This window comes from Syzygium oleosum, unplaced genomic scaffold, assembly GCF_021117445.2.
Source record: "Syzygium oleosum isolate NSW1041296 unplaced genomic scaffold, Sole_v2.1 Sole_v2.20, whole genome shotgun sequence".
In the NCBI taxonomy this organism is placed as follows: domain Eukaryota; kingdom Viridiplantae; phylum Streptophyta; class Magnoliopsida; order Myrtales; family Myrtaceae; genus Syzygium; species Syzygium oleosum.
In genome coordinates, this window is record NW_026607504.1 from 2,048,571 (window position 1) to 2,065,402 (window position 16,832).

Below are 16,832 nucleotides of genomic sequence, written 5' to 3' on the forward strand. Positions count from 1 at the left end.
TATTCGTTGATCTCGAAAATTCGCTCTCTTGACTTTTACTAGCTCTCTTTTCGCGAATCATTGAAGACCTACTTTTTAGACCTTATAAATGAAAAATAAAATAGAAGATAAAAAGGAATGAACCTTAATAAGATTCTAGTTATGGGGGTGATGATTTTGTCATCAATTATTCCTTAGTTGATCATGAAATATCATTGCAAGTAAGTACACATATGCGGCGCGTGAGGGCAGGGATTCAATCAAAGAGGTTGGCTAAAACATATGCAAAGCCACAAAAGAGGGAGGGCGACAGGGATGTATGGTGGCGACCAATTTGGCAAAAAGAAAATAAAAAAGAAAAGAACTATATATATTAAATAAATGTCTATTGAATTATATGTTTAGTGGATGGGAATGATGAGTAGCCATCAAAAAATTGAAAAAATTGTATAATATATTTATATATATGCATCTGAAAAATATAAAAAATTGAAGTGGTGGGGTCTATGGCAAGCAAAAGATAAGGATACCCACGTCAAGTAAAAAAAGAAGATGTATCAAAAAATTGGGGAAATGTGGGTGATTATTATGAGTATATATGGAGGAAATCATGCTTTTCAAAACGTGATCCAAACATTGGAACCACACTGCTGGGGCAGCCGGCCATCGCGTCGACATGGAAAAATGTGATATTAATCATACTATAAAGTTTAATTAAACTATTCTTATTAATAGTTGTGGAAAAAAGAAGAAAAATCCCATGAAATGTCTAGGCAACCAACCGCCATCTTGTAATGTTGATGTCACCTAGTTTTGGACCCACTTCTGGATTGAAATGGGAATGTGTACACTATTATGCCTTTGTTGCTTAGATCTCCACAGCTTATCTTGCCTCCTCCGCGCGCCCCCATCGACACCGGAAAATGCCCAGGTGCTTGGTCGGCGGCTTGATCGGTAGTGGCCGGTTAGGGGAGCAGCGGAGGCAGAAGATTGCCAAGTGTTGAGAGCAGTCAGTCGACAAAATATCGGTGAATGATTAAGTATTGAGACGAGGAGTTGAGAAATGGAGGCTAACTCGGTCGATAAAAGAAACGCGTGCGATGTAACAGTCGAATGGAGGCAACAGCTCTTGAGTAGTGGAGCCGATAATCTCGAGTGCAACCGTTGAAAAAGTAACCATTAAAAGGATAGCGTCGGATAGTTGAGTCAGCTTAAATACTAATATGTACAAAGAATCGCATATCTATCCAAGAACCATGCGTTGTTTGCTTTTCAGCTTAAATTCTAATCGGTTTATCTATACATTTTCAGTACTAATCTTGTTTTCTCTTTAACACGGAAAAAAAAGGCAAATAAAATTGAAATGAAAAGCTAAAATTAACCATGGAAGACAAAACTAAAATGGGGTACCATGCTTTTATTTGAATGGATTGACATATGAAAGATGAACCAACGTATCCGCACGCATCATATATTTATTATAGCTCGATTACCTATACATTTTTCTTAATTTTTATTAATTTCCTGCCTATATAATTTTTTTTACTAGACATTCTTATGTTTACAATTTTGAAAGTGAAATTCAAACATAGGAGCGTTCGATTATATCGAAACCGCATCTTATTTCTTTAGCGAGACTGTTCGGGTGATATAGTAATTGCAAATAGTGAGAGAAAAACAAGAAAAATTTACTGACTTTCTTGTATAGTAATTATTAGGACAAAAATCACCAAAAACTCTAACTTATGCTTACTGTAACACATTTATCCTAAACTTTATTTCGTGACACCAAAAAATTCAAACTTCTATCTGTATGGCATATTTACCCTCCGTCAAAATTTTATTAATGAGGACTGCTAAAAATCTGCCTACATAAATGCCAGAAAGCAAACAATGTTGATACGGCACCCACGCGGCTAAAATGAAATAAAAATGACGTCGTTTTGGCTGAAAATCATCTAATGAAATTTTGACAGAAGGTAAATTTTTCACATAGATACAAATCTGGAGTTTTTTTTATATCACAAGAAAAAATTTAAACTAAATATATCACGGTGAACCTAGTTTGGGGTTTTTGACTATTTTTTGCATTATCGACTTTGGTACCGACAAGCTCGTCAAGAATATCACCCATGTATTGATTTCGTCCAACATTTTGGCATTGCAAAATAATATGCAAAACCTTTTCTTCTAAAAGGATACTACTGCTGTCCTTTTGTCTTCATCTAATGAGATGAGACTCCCCCATATTGTCCATATTTCCCACGAAAATTTATTACTATCCGGAATATGCTAAATACCCAATTTTGGCAATATCATCATCATACGCGGACCCTCGCTCTCGCACAATTTCTTTAAGGTACACCGTTCGTATAAAGTATTTCTACACGAGCAGTCATGGAATGGAAACTCTCATCTACCGATGGAACAACGATTTTATTCACCAAAATTACGAATTTTTGCAGGCGTTAGAGCTTAAACCTTCTTTGTGTAACGATCTCTCTGCTCTATCGATATACAGAATGAGAGAGAATATTGACATACCGATGCATGTCGGGATTGGGGAAAAAATGAATTTTTTAGTTTGGTCATTTCGTTATTATTGGTCCCTCTATTACTTTCGCAAGCAAGCACTAGCCAAATATATGGAGAACAAGATAAAAGAGGCTAGCTAGGTAAAAAGAAATCAAGAGTTTTCTTCCTAAAATTCATTATATTTGCCTAACTCATTCAATTGCAACTTAAGTTGGTTGACTTATACTTTTCTTATTCCTACCAAAAAAAGGGAGGTCGGTGGTAGACTTGATCAATAATGTGATTCTGGATAGATACGACTAAGTATCAAGATTTAAAAAAAAAATCCTTACTTAGGCTTATTCTTCATGATTTGAAAAATATAAATTTTTTCATAGCAGCGACCGGTGTGGGCAACGAGCGACCCTGACCACACGACCTCGGGCCTAATATTGAAATTGCCTGCCTAGCCGTTTCTAGTTCGTGTGTCAAGCTTGGTGGGTCTAGATTGGTCCTAATTGAATAACCGTGTCCATGATTAGATGATCTTTATATCCTATCCCTTTAAATTAAGATATTTTTTACAGATATTCAACTTCGCGCCGCCGGCGCGTTCATCGCCAACATATAATTTAAGATGTGATCAACAGGTCTAATTACACTCAACCTGGAAGAAACTCTGAATTCTTGCATTTTCTTGCTGCACAAGCTGTTCGAGCTCGAAGAACGTGGATGAAGCAAATCCTGTTTGGCCGTTCCTTTCCCACCAATGAGAGCTTTCCATCAAATTTCTTGCATCCTAAAAAGGCGAACTTTCATTGAATTAAGCCGCAAGCGACTCTCTTATCCCCCCTTAAAAACCCCACGTTTGCCTTAGTTTAATCTCTCTATAACAAGGTGACTGCGATGGTTGCGCGTGTTGAAGCGGGTAAAAACCAGATGTTGAATCGCTCAAAGGACAGGAATTCAAGAAAAGCAGGAGATGTTAGAAACAGAACAGTATTGTGTCTCTCTCCCGGGAAGAAAACAAACAATCTTGCTTGATTTACTCGGACTTCTCAACTAACAAGTAGCTTTCACATTTGTCCACTTCCCCTTCTCTCTCTCCCTCTCTGTCTGTCAAGACTTTGGACCAGTGCGCATAGAGAAGTTTGGCTCGTGTCCGGGATTGTGTGGTAGAGTGAACTGTAGACAGAGTGGTGAAGATTTGAAAAAGAAAAAAAGAAGGGAAAAAAGGTTGGATCCTTTTCTTTTCCTTTTCTTTTCTCTGTGATGCTTGAAAAGAGAGAGAGAGAGAGAGAGGGGTCATCTTTTTAAGACCCTTTTAAGGGGGGAGGTCAGACACAGCACGCTTTGCTTGTTGAGCTGAACAATCCAACGTTTATTTAGGGGACGTGGCCAGGGTTGCGTGCCTAGTGCTCTCAAAATTCCATTTTTTCCTGTTCTGGGTTTTTCGGGCAAAGGGAATCTTTATCATCTTCCGTTCCTCTTTTCTCTCTTGCCCCTTCTTCTTCTTCATCTAAACAAATCACCCTCCCTTTACAATATACCTTCCTATCTCGCAGAAAGATAAGAGAGAGAGAGAGAGAGAGAGAGAGAGGAGGTGAACCCACTAAGCGTGCCAATAATAAAAACCAAAGTCATATATCATTCCTCCCTATCATAGCTCCCTTTATTTGCTTTTGGGAGAGTGTTGATCATTATTAGGTTTTTTTCTCTTTCGCTTTTGCTTGGTGGGGTTCTGTATCTGTTCTTCTGGGGTTGGTTATAAGAACCTAAGAGATGGGTGGTTTTTTCAGTTTGTGCTCCCTGTGTTTTCCCTCGAGTGTTTGAGTTTCTGAAAGGCTGTCTCCTTCTTGATACCTGGTTGATGCTTTTGGCTGGTTTTAAGGATGTGTGTCTTCGTGACTTTTTGCTTTGGTTGAGTACCTACAATTCCTAGATAGGTAAGTCTGAAAGTTTCTATTTGGCTTTGGCTTGTTATCTTTCTGGCTTCCTAGCTCAATCCATGTAATTTTGGGGTTGAAGTGACTCTTGCTTGTGGAAATCCAAATTTCATGCGATGTTTTCTCATTTGACTTTGTTGGTTTGTTTTCTGTTTCAGTGAAACAAGCACGTTCTTTTTTGTGGTACCTCCTTCAACCAGTCACTTTAAGTCTCTCTTCTGTGTGGTAGCATATGGAAGGAGTTTCAGGAAATGGGGTGGCCTGTCCTCAACTGCTGGATTTGATGTCCAATAACAGAGAATGGCTTGTGATGATTGATGAAGCCAAAGCTCGTGGTTCTACAGAAGAGAAAAAGCTGGAGCTCAGGCTTGGTCCACCAGGCACTGATGACTGGTTCAACCAAAAACAGGACATGAACGGCAAGGGAAGAGACGAGGCACTCCTTTCCTTCTGCCACTTCCCTTCCATGGCCTCCACACAAATCGCCACCAACAATGGTGGACACCAAGCCCAAAAGTTTGGCTCCTCAGAAGCTCTGGCATCTCCATGGACCGGTACAAATTACAAAGAGAATTGCCAAAAACTGCAAGAGCAAGAGCAGATGAAGCCACCCAGGTCATATTACCAGTTCCCATCAACAATCTCTCAGAGCAAGAACTTGCCTTTCTTGCCTAAGGAGGCTTCACAGCCCAACTGCAGCAATAAAGGGATGAACTTGCAAGATTCAGGAATGAAGAAGGCATTTTCACAAGCCTCTGTCTCTGCTGCAAATACAGCTGTTCCCAGTGTCTCTCAGAAAAGGTACTCGAAATTATTCGTGTTGGGTACACGGCATTAATTTTTCCTCTTAACCTATGACATGATGATTCTTCCTCAATACCTGCTAAGGTGGCTCCTTTTATTGCTCTTTTTTCAGTAATGATGGTATTTTTAGCTTTTCTGGCAGCACAGCCTTTTCCCTCTTTCATCCCTTTTCTTGCAAGTTTTGCCTTTTCCCTGCCATATGTTCTCTGCACCTGTCAAAAGGGTTAAAAGGATGTTTACATGTAAAGATTGTCGCAGATGAGTTGTCTTCTGCGTTTATCAACTCTAGTAAGAAAGATATTTGCTTGGTTTTTAGAGATTCTTAAACATGGTAATCTCTATCCAGGAATTTTTTTTTTGCTCGCATCTGCTTCTGATTACTTCGTTCTCTGTAGTCTGAAAAATACTCATCTTCTAGCGACAAAATCATTCTAACTTATTTGGCTTTGCTTTTATCTTTTTGGTTGCTAACTCTGGATATTCTTGAAAGCAGAACTGCGCCAGGTCCCGTGGTGGGTTGGCCTCCGATTCGCTCATTCAGGAAAAACATAACCAGCAACAGTTCCACCAAACCATCTCCTGAGCCTCAAAATGAGACCCCAAACAAGGTTGCCAGGGAAGACAAGCCCGTCGAAACCTGCGAAAGGAAGGGCATGTTTGTGAAGATCAACATGGATGGTGTCCCCATTGGAAGGAAAGTCGATCTCAAAGCCTATGATAGCTATGAGAAGCTCTCATCTGCTGTTGATGAACTCTTCAGAGGCCTTCTTGCAGGTTATAACCATTGTGGAGACCTATATAAAATCCTTAGATTTTTTCATTTAGGAATATCGTAATACATGTTCCATTTATTTATTTTTGGGGGTCAAGAAGAAGATTAGCTGACGATGTCCTTGGTTTTTGTTTTTGTTCTTATTGTCCAGCCCAAAAAGATTCCTCAGCTGGTGGAATCAGCAAGAAGCAAGAGGAAGAGAAACCAATTGCAGGTGTATTGGACGGGAGAGGGGAATATACTCTTGTTTATGAGGATAATGAAGGAGACAGGATGCTTGTTGGGGATGTGCCATGGCAGTAAGCATCTTAATCTCTTGGTGGATGGATCTGATGCATTAAGATTATTATTCTCCCTCGCATTTTTATAATACAGAGCTTAACATGAAGCCATTAGTGGGCTCGTCGTTTCATGTTTTGACGTCGTTTAGCGTACTCCGGACATTGCGTGGAATTTTCACCCACATCCCTGTTCTTTTGCCTATTCTAGGATGAATTTTTGGTTTAGGTGCACTCGGAGTTCGATGTAGTGGAATTTTATTTATAGACATATAGAGAATTGGATTTATGAATTCTCGCATTTGGAAGTTGGCTTGTTTTGATATTAATGTACAGAAAAGTACCATCTCGTTAATATTCTAATATGTTGCTGCATGTATGGTTTGCAGCATGTTTGTATCCACCGTCAAGCGATTGCGGGTGCTGAAAAGCTCTGAAGTTTCTGCAATGTGCCGTAAGTTTGTGCTTTGTTCGTATACAGGGGCTAAAAATTCTTGCTCTATGTTGAGTTCTAATAAATTTCTTGTGTTTTTTTTTCCCAGTGGGTACCAAGCATGGCAAGAATAGCCATGAGATGAAGAACTAATCAGAGGATTTTTTTCATGAAGGATTTCCTGAGGAAGAGAAGACACTATCTGTGTTCATGTTTGACATTTGACTTGAGATCTTTGATCAATGAGAAGTAAAAAATTATCTGTGAGCTAACTGTGTAGAATTTCCAAAGCAAGTCGATTCGAGAGGGTCGTTTGGGTTTGCTCTTGTTGGAGATCCTCTTAGTTTTGTAAAAAGACTGCAGGAACTGGTTTTGGGTTCATGTAATATTGAATGCTACATTATGTGAGAGATTTTCAGATACTTTCCAATCCTTCTGTTTGCTTCTTCAATTAGAAATCTTTATCCCACTTTATGCGGTTGGGTTTCAAGTTAGGAGAGAAAACAATCGGTCAAAGCCTCCTTTCATGTCTAACTGCCCATGCCATTTGACTTTGACGTGTAAGTTTTCAGAGGGGGAAAATTTTTCTGATGCCAAACAAGCTTCGTTTGACCTCTAACCTCTGCTGTCCCAAAGCCTTTTCTCACCTGTCGATGGACTAAAAACCCTCAGTCTGCAGCATTTGTCTATCTTAAATTGAAGTAGATTTCTGAGTGATTTACCTAAGGAAGACTGGGTTGTTGATGAACAGTTCGATCGGAACATTTTAATGCACATGCCGCTTTTTCTTTTTGCTAAGAAAATGAGTGCCATCCTTGATATATTCATCTATGGCTAGTTTTAACTAGGTCTATTGACTGATGATAATATGGTCTCCGCCTTTGTCCAATTTGGTGCTCGGTTTCGGATGATCAGACAAATCATAGATTTGATTAACACATATTCTGAGAATTAATAAGGTAAGTGCACGCACAACTAATCTTCCACGGCTCGTCAACTTTGGAAAATTATCCGATCCTCCCAGTGCATTGCTTTCTTATCTCGTAAATTCTCAATCATTGGATTTATTTGATATACGAGACTAACATGTAGGGAGCGTGTTGCAGTGACAGTAGAGCTGAGATGTATCGAGAGCAATGCACATGAAATATCTTACACAAATCGGTCATCTTCACATCCAATCTTCCAAATTTTGGGCATGAAAGGAGTGATGAAAAGTGAATAAAAAGCATGCCCTTTTTTTTTAATCTTTTTGACCTTGAAAGATCCTCCTCCACTGCACTTAGTGCATAATTTGGACAATGGACAGTGATCTTCCATGGACTCTCGACTCACCACTTGTCCCCCCTCCCCCCAAAAAAATCCCACTCCTCCCTCGCTCTCCTCCTTTCTGGGTTCTCCCTCAAGGATGATTTGTTATTCATGTATTCAAACAAAAGTTCAACATCTGTACTTGTCAATTGCTTAGGCAGAGCTGCTTGATGAGCTAAATTAGAGGCTCAGCACTGGTTTTCTCTTTTGGGTTAGGTGCAGAGAGTCAATGCCCCCACAGGCAATTAAACAAAAATGGCTTGGAGACTTTGAAACGCACTCACAGAAAAACCAAAAAAAAGAAAGAAAGAAGAGATGGGTCCTTTTCGTTGCGTGCTGCCTAACTTGAGGGACAAACCTCAAGCAATGGTCTCCATACCGAAGGAATCATTCGTTCGTGCGCGCGCGCCCACGTGTGCGCGTTCCGGTTGGTGAATGTCTTACTCCAATTTCTCCTTTCCTCTTGCTGGATCAATCTTAAAGATTTTCTTGTTTTGGAGGGGTTCCTTTCAATGAACATTCCCGGCCGAATTTAAATTGGGACATGCCTAAATTGCCGAGCGAAAACAACCGCACAGCTTTCGTAGACAGAGACGACCCGTAGTGGTTTGTGTTGGCGGGAGTCTTGGAAGAGACAAACGAGGCGTCAATTCTACGCAGACAAGGATGGAAAGGATAGAAGGCGAGAGCTATCCTTTTCTCCCCTGTTTTTCTTAAATGATTGCAGTGAGGAACAGTAGGAATCTTGTAACAAGGGTAGTGCGAAATCCTTACGAAATTCAATCTTTGACGTTCCATTATCGTTGAATAGACATTATCCCGGACGCAATTTTCAATTAATTCAAAGATGGCAAGACTGCAAAGTTTCTTAAGAGAACATCGAAAGTATAGTGATTAAGCAATAATTGCAGCCTAAACCTTTTTTTAATTTGGCCCGGGCGCGAACCGCGAGGGGAACCCTGAAAAGCTAATAAACAACTAAGCAATCCTCAATTGGATACATAAGATAAGACTAAACCATAACCAAACTAATGTATACGACGTTAGGTTAGAAAAATTTGAAGAGATGGATGACTAAAGATCCATTTGTTCTACACTTTCCTCCTCCACAGGGGCAAGAGTGGGGGCAGGGTGATGGGGATAGCCCACCTGAAAAACGTTCAGGCAGAGGATAGGGTTTGACAAAAAGCCCTGAAATTTTGGGGGGGTGATTGCAGATAAAATTATTTTTGGGGGAAAGAGGCAAATGTTATGCCATAGTCAAAGTGATGCTCCTTAATCGATGGGAACTTGGTATAAAAAACTGGACACAAATTCATAATTTAAACCTAGCCATCATGCACTTCTTTCAGAGCACCTTGCAAGTGCATGGTCCTGTGAAACTGATTTTGATTGCCTATAGACTATAGTGAGCAATAGCGAAAGAAGAAAGTTATGCCGTGTTGTGTTGAATGCGCTCCGGGTTTTCGTCCCAGACTTGTGCATAACTTGTGCAACTCTCACATGGGCAAAACCCAATTTTGAAAGAGGAAAAATACTACAAAAGAATGGGGATATCCTTCCTTTCATCCTAAAAATAAAGGGATTACAGACTCTTCCAGTTTACTATAACCTTTTTCCTCCAACATCACACATGTCGAAACCTCCTAACCTTTCCGCTACCAAATTCAATTCGCTCGACATAGCTTCCCAAATATCATTGCAAAATCTCCTAACGATGTTCTCGAGTAAAAATCGAGTAAGAACAACTTCAGAGACAACTTGTGCCCATGATGAAAGAAACTTCAGACACAACGGTTTAAAGGGTCAATAGGTTAACTCTTGCCATGTAAAGAAGCTGCGTTTTCAAACTATATCGGTCAAGGCAAAATAGAACTGTCACAATCCTGAAAGCGCAAAGTCAAGCTGCACGCCGGATGATATCAATAAACTTTTAGTGCTCTAAGGCCACCCAGTCAAAATCAGCAAGAGAGAGAGAGAGAGAGAGGCTAAATATCCTTTCCATTACAGGTCAGTAGTGTACAATGACTCGAAAACAGAGTAGAACATCGAAACCTGCATACTTCACACGCTAACCTACTGAAGCATCTTGTTGTCCATATGGCGAGATCCTCAATCCTCATAAACAAAACCACTTTCTATAGAAAGAAAAGCCCACCGAACTAATCCAGCATATTTCACGACATTTTCCCATACTTGACAGAATGCTGGAATAATCAGTGTGACCATCAAGCGCTTCAGTCTAAAATTAGAACTGTACAGATCAAACCGCAAAGCTTTGCTCTGAAAGCTGCAGTTCACGCTTCACACCACGTTTGAAGACTAATTTGCTTCCTTTTTTTTTCATTTTTTGGTTGAAGTTTGCTTCACAATATGAAGGTACCAATGCGCCTGAAAAAGAAACAAATGAAAGCCAGCAATTAATAGGTACTTACCAGAAACTGCTGGCTTTCTGTCTCCTTTGATCTTTCTGACTCTGATGGCCTCACAGCCAAGAACTTTTATCAGTTCATTCACTTCCTCAATCCTTTCGAAGCTGGCTGCTCATGTAAAACTCAACCTGCCATCGAACTAAACCACCAAAAAGGGCACTATGTCAAGACGATCATGGTGCTTAAAAGTAGAGAATGCTGAAATACAATCAATAAATAAAAACGCATGAACCTTATCACTGGCTTCTGCACCTCTGGGTCCATGCCGCCCCTTGACTGAAGTGCCAGCCCAACCACTGCATTTGGCTTCACAACACAAAACAATAGATGAAATGGAAAACAACTCAGTAAATCAAACAACAAAAATAAAAGAAACATGAGTCTCCAATGAGGGAATGCAACTTGAATGAATCACTTAGATGGACAGATAATTGTCCTGACAGAGGCCCAGGTACTGCATAATCAGATCTAAATGAAAAAGGAAAAACATAGAAAAGAAAACACAAAAATAGAAAATGCAAAAGAGAGCTTAAATTTAAAACCTCCAATTCTTCTTGCAAACCTCCTGCGAACTCGGCACATCCAATCTCCAAGGACAAGTTCGAATCTGCCTCACATGAATCACTCCGTGAAGACCCCGGATTGGTACTACCATCAATGCTGCCCTCAACACTCCCATTATTCCCCTCTCTGCTTCCAACAGCAGACTCCATCCGCAAGCCCTCACATGACCCCACCCCACTTGCAAGGACTCCGACAACACTGAAATTAGAAGCACAGCCACCTTCTGCATTTTCTAGCTTTGACTGTTCGTTAACCTCAGCTAATTTCAGCTGTTGGTTGGTGGGCCCGGTATTAGCACTAAAGTTAATAGACTCAACGTCGCAACTTTTGCCAACCTGAGATGTTGTGTTAAACTCAGAATTCTCCCGGGACAGGTTGCTGGGTTTGTCAGTAACAATTTCAGGTGATACTGAATCACGCGTTTGTGGACTGAGAGACATGCGTTTCTCCAAAACACCTTGCTTAACATCCTCCTCCTCCCCTACAGGGCTCTTCTTCCTTTTCAGGTCTCTCTCAGCTGATCCACCCTTGCACACATCAGCATCTTCTGAGGAACCTTTTTCGCCTTGATGCTGGGTTGAAATTCTAGATCGAGCTCGCTTATATCCATCAGGAAACACATAAGACGGAATCTGCCTTCTGCGGACATGAGAAACATATATCTCCATCCCCGGTTTCCAGAACATATACATATTTATTGAGTGCCTAAATTCATCAACCGTCCCACGTATGTCAAACTGCTGACCTTCCTGAACTTTCTCCCCCTGTTTCCTCTGCAAACCCATGAAAAAAGCCGTATGTGCACATTGCTTCGACATATCAACATACTCATGAGGGTATGGATGGCATTGCAACTTCCCATATGTGTCCCGTTCAATCTGCAAAACAACAGAAAAAAGTAAACAAGGAATAACATAAAAAGTTGCTATCTATCTCATCAGTTCATAACAGATGCACATATAGGAATGCATCATGTTGAACCCTCTATTCACCGGCCAAAGAGGACAGAGACTACCATCAAAGTCAACTGCCTAAGCCTTGATTCTACCCAGCCTTTCCAAGAACGCAAGTCATCTGCATCCGCAGCAATTACATCGACCTGCAAATAATTTTTATAGCTTTCGAAGAACATATAAGGCTCAAATAGTGCACTCCACTGGGCCTTATTCAATTCTATCTCCTGATAAAAAAAAAAAAAAAGGCAAAACACAGAAGGACATCATCAGAATAGATCAGAAAAGTAACCAACTTATGTGAGCAAGGATACTAATATATACATACCTCACATATCTTGTTGCCAAATTGGAACTGTTCCATCATAACACGCAGAGTACTAATTGAGACATTATAGCTAGAATTCATACAAGGATATGCAGGTGTTATGATAGGCATATGATGGGTCCTGTCACGAGGATTTTTCCGAGGATCCCAGACAGAAAAGCCAAGTTCATCCTCTTCAATTGGGCATAACATCACAGGATTCGGCCAACGCCACTGCGTATAAACTCTGAAAAACCGTGAAACTAGCATACTAGGGATCGCGTTAGGATAAAGCTGGCACACACGAGCTACAAGTAACGCCCAGTTGACACCACCAAGAAATCCAGTCACCTACATATTAACAGATCATAGGAGAGAGAGAGAGAGAGAGAGAGAGAGAGAGAGAGAGAGAGAGAGAGAGATCAGATAAACTTAAACAAAGACCCACACCGTAGTTTGTTGATCCATCAATGTAAGTAAATAAAGGGAGAACACTCACGTTGGAATAGACACCACGCCTTTTTGCCCAAAGCTTTAGACAGCGGAGGGTAGTCCGAAAATGCTACACAAAATCGACACGCATAAAAGCGACATAAAACTGATAAACGAGGAAAGGAGACTCAAATAAATCGAACCACCAAGAAAAAATGTATTACACATCTTTGTACCTCAACATTCGGAACAAGCTTTAGAATTTGATCTGCAACCCTGCACCCATTGAGACTTCGAACAGTAGGTTCATCGACATCATACAGAACAGATACTTGGGAGATGTCAAAATCCTGTAGGAAGGTTATTCACACGAAAAAGGTCAAGAAATCAAGCATAAGGCCAGAATATCATCTCTGATGAAAGAAACACAAAAAGGAGGAGGCTCCATGAAGCATTCAAACTACAGAGGTTGAAAACTAGAGCATCCAAACTCATTTGAAAATTGACAAAGGAAAGATCTCCAATAACTATGTCTCCCACTCAGTTCCCTTCACAAGTCAACCCAACAAGTTGTAGATTCTAGTCCTAGCATTTTGCACATAAAAGACATTTTTCATGGTCATAGTCGTTAGCCTGCCCGTTTGACATAAGGAGGCTGCACCACAACAGAGGCAGGGCAAAAAAACTAAAAAAGAGAGAAATTGTAGCAGGGTATTCTGAAAATGCAAGCTACATGTATTCAGCATCCACTATCCATATCTTAACTATTATAGATTGACTTGATACAGCTACAGCAAAGTGAAGCCCCCAGACATTACGTTATCCACATCTATGCTAATGTTTGCGTGCAGCCAAGCGTGAGATCGAGATCTAATTATTGAACATTCCCATGCATACACATCAGAAACTCAGAGATTTTGAACTGCTACACAAAACACTGAGGTTTATGACGTGTAGGCGGATGCCCAAAAATTTTGAGGACTCAACATTGAGCATAAACTAAGAGAAACAGTTACAAAGTTCGTAAGGAGAACAATGATAATCTCCACTCACATCTGGCACAACCAGTAGCGAAGTGCTTGCATAAAGAAGGTCGATTGATATCCGATCATACTTAAATTTCATTACAGGGACATGAGCATCGGGAACTGGCTGTAGTTCTGTCACTTCTTCCATCTGTGCCAGGATGTCATGCAATATGAAGAAGAAATCCTCCTGATGAGAATAAAAAACGGAATTACATATGTGTAAAATGAGGATGGAGCAGATAAACAAGTAGATGAACAAGTTACATTACCTCTCGATTCACATAGGATGGCCCAACACACAAAGTGTCTATGTCAGCACCAGGGCCATGTACCTGCATAATGAGAAAATTTTGTATTATTTTTCCCCACAATGTAAAGACAAAAAACAACACTCAGCATTGCAACTATACCATCAATTATGAATTGATAGACAAAAATTTTAAAAGGGCAATCCTACTACTTTATTGTCACAAAAATCAACCAAAAACTAAAAATCAAGCAGCAGTCTCCCTGTAACTTTCAGAACTGGGCACCACAGGCTGCACACTAATGCACTCACACACACACGCATAATGCAAATAAGAAGTAAAATTATGCTACTGCTGAGAACCCTCTTCAAAGAGGAAGATTACTGAAGATTTTGATATTGAAACCAAGGGTAAATAACAGGGTGGGAAATGAAAAGGAAACTGTTTTTATCAAACCACATAAGGAGTAAATGAACCAAATGAAAGAACCTTACCCCAAGCCTATAAGAACCAAAAGTAAAAATAACAGCATTTGCATCCTCCACCATTTGATCAGAGTACCCGCGTAGACGAGTTAGTTGCTTCACCCAATCTTTTACGATCTGAAAACGGAAAAAGAACAGTATTGACAGCACATATAAACTTAGAACACTTTATACCACAGACAGTAGTTTCACATATCACCGCAATACTTGACATGTATCCTCTTGAACTTGCGAAAAGCTCAGTATCCAAAAACAGTTGGACCAACAAAATTTACAAACAGCAAACTAAGAGATCCTGAAACTTTCCCTATTATTAGATCATTTACTCATACAGAGTAAAAAAAAACTGTCAGGGACACAAAGTGGAAACAACACGAGCACCAATGAGAGAAAACCCCAGAAGTATTACCATTAGCAACCCAAAAAGAAAACTCATCAAAACTAACAAATGTACATAATCTATGAAAGTGCCAGATAAAAAAAATAACTCTCACATGCTTCAATTTGCAGAGACAATTTCCTTGTTTTTTTCCAAAAAAAAAAAAAAAAGAAAAATTTCTTCTGACCCTAAAATCCAAAAAGATCTTTTTGGTTTTACAATACTAGTGCAAAATCAGCTTCTCTCCATCTAGTCTTGATGTAATACAACAGATTACTAAGCAAAATGCCCCATCGCTTTATCTTTGGCATGAAACCAATGCAATCATTAATACCTGTAGCAGAACAGGGTTTAATGAAACAGCAGTTTCTCGAGCAAATTTGCCAGCACTTTCACTTTAGAGTGAACTCAACCAACCATTATTACACCCTTCAGCTGTCCAAAAGCAATTTTCCTCTCAAATTAAAGGCTACCACCACAGAGAGGAAAAGGCATCTCAAGAAAATTTTTAATATGTAGATTGAGAACAGAAATGTTCTGCGATTGTTCCCCGTATTGTTCGCCTTCTCCAAGAAACATGTCTACGATGCAATCATCCAAGAAAACAAATTAAGGCCTCATCTATGATGTTCTTTGGCACATAAGTTACTAGCATAACACAAGAAACTATTCATGGATCCTAATCGGACTCTGTTGTTCCTCGGGATGCATACGACACTTAAACAAACAATTCCAGATTTTAGATACAAATGGTATTTACAAATCCCAGTCCATACTTGTGTTTAGCACATAAAAGTAACACACAAGGGCCTCACTGATTTCAATAAAATCGTCTGACTTGGCAGAAACAAAATTCAAAAGATTAACCAACAACAGCTCCTCCAGTCTAATATCAATTTAACTGCAAATCATAGAACTCTTCCGCAATGAGACCTCGATATGCAGTAAGTAAACATCCCCAACATCTAAACCACGTATGACCCACAATTTACCTGCCCAATCCGATGGAGAACCATTTGTCTCTTCAGAGCTTCCTCCTCGCTCTCATAGAGTCCAGCATCGACCAAAAACTGCGCGCCCAAGGGAAATCCCAGTGAAAAAGAAAGAAATTTGCAAACACCGAACCAAAAAGGAAGACACCAAGAAAACCCAAAATCCAACCTTCTCCAACTCCATGCTTCTCTGAACATCGGCCTCGTTGGGCCCCAACACCGAAATCGGCTTCGTAACCCCGAATTGCCTCGCCGCCGCCGCCGCCGCCGCCGCCGCCGCCGCCGCCGTCGACGTCGCCGCCGCCGCGGGGGGCGGCGACGCCCCCAGCCCCTCCGAACCCACCATCCGAGACGAATCAAATCAAAACGCAGACGCAAAAGGCGGAGCCTAAATCGGGCAAAGAACCGTCCCAATCGACGAAAAGAGATGTCCCCAAAGCAGAAAAAAAAGATCTCCGCTTTCTCCCCCCCACGAAGAACAAACAACAACCCACCCACGCCAAAAGGGAAACCCCAGAACCGGAGGATTCAATCGGCGATCGCAGGGACGCCGGAGCCGAGGCCCGATCGGAGGAACGGCGGGGGAGAGCCGGGCGGCGGGCAAAGGCGCTGACTTTCCGGTCCCATCGGGAGGAGGAGCGGATCAAAGGAAATCGAAACCCTAATCGAATCGGATCGAATCGGGACGCGCCGGAGGAAGGAGGAGGACGAGGGGGGAGGGGGGGGGGGGGGGGGGGGAAGCGGATCGCCACGAATTCAAGAGGAGAATGCGAAGGAGAAGAGCATCCCCGGAGCCCTAGATTATGTCGAAGAAGGAAAGGCGATACAGAAGAGAGAGAAAGTGTTGATTTTTCTGAGTTGAAGAGAGAGAGAGAGAGAGAGAGAGAGGGAAGAAGATATTTCTTTTTTTTAAATACGGGAAACGCTTGCGTCGGTGGTTTTTCTGGTTCTTTCCTTTTGTATAATTCACGTGAA

At 40.9% G+C, this 16,832-nt stretch overlaps 2 protein-coding genes across 3 annotated transcripts; one reads left to right on the forward strand and one right to left on the reverse strand.

Moving 5' to 3' along the window:
* The first annotated feature begins 3,793 nt into the window (after positions 1-3,793).
* LOC115684115 (auxin-responsive protein IAA6-like) lies at positions 3,794-7,156 on the forward strand. Of its 2 annotated transcripts, none has more exons than XM_056320494.1 (6): positions 3,794-4,503; positions 4,598-5,240; positions 5,737-6,017; positions 6,167-6,314; positions 6,683-6,747; positions 6,836-7,156. In XM_056320494.1, exons 2-6 carry the CDS (start codon positions 4,672-4,674, stop codon positions 6,877-6,879), a joined length of 1,107 nt encoding a protein of 368 aa, XP_056176469.1. In that variant the 5' UTR covers positions 3,794-4,503; positions 4,598-4,671; the 3' UTR covers positions 6,880-7,156. The 2 variants fall into 2 exon arrangements, with proteins under 2 accessions (XP_056176469.1, XP_030464677.1); XM_030608817.2 differs by having other exon boundaries at positions 3,795-4,439.
* Positions 7,157-10,021: 2,865 nt separating this feature from the next.
* On the reverse strand, positions 10,022-16,571 carry LOC115684113 (nuclear poly(A) polymerase 4-like). Its single transcript, XM_030608815.2, has 12 exons — positions 16,027-16,571; positions 15,858-15,935; positions 14,496-14,603; positions 14,023-14,085; positions 13,779-13,940; positions 12,962-13,075; positions 12,793-12,855; positions 12,315-12,644; positions 12,049-12,213; positions 11,012-11,911; positions 10,702-10,775; positions 10,022-10,608 (listed from the first exon to the last, which is right to left on the reverse strand). Exons 1-12 carry the CDS (start codon positions 16,201-16,203, stop codon positions 10,593-10,595), a joined length of 2,250 nt encoding a protein of 749 aa, XP_030464675.2. The 5' UTR covers positions 16,204-16,571; the 3' UTR covers positions 10,022-10,592.
* Positions 16,572-16,832: the final 261 nt, after the last annotated feature.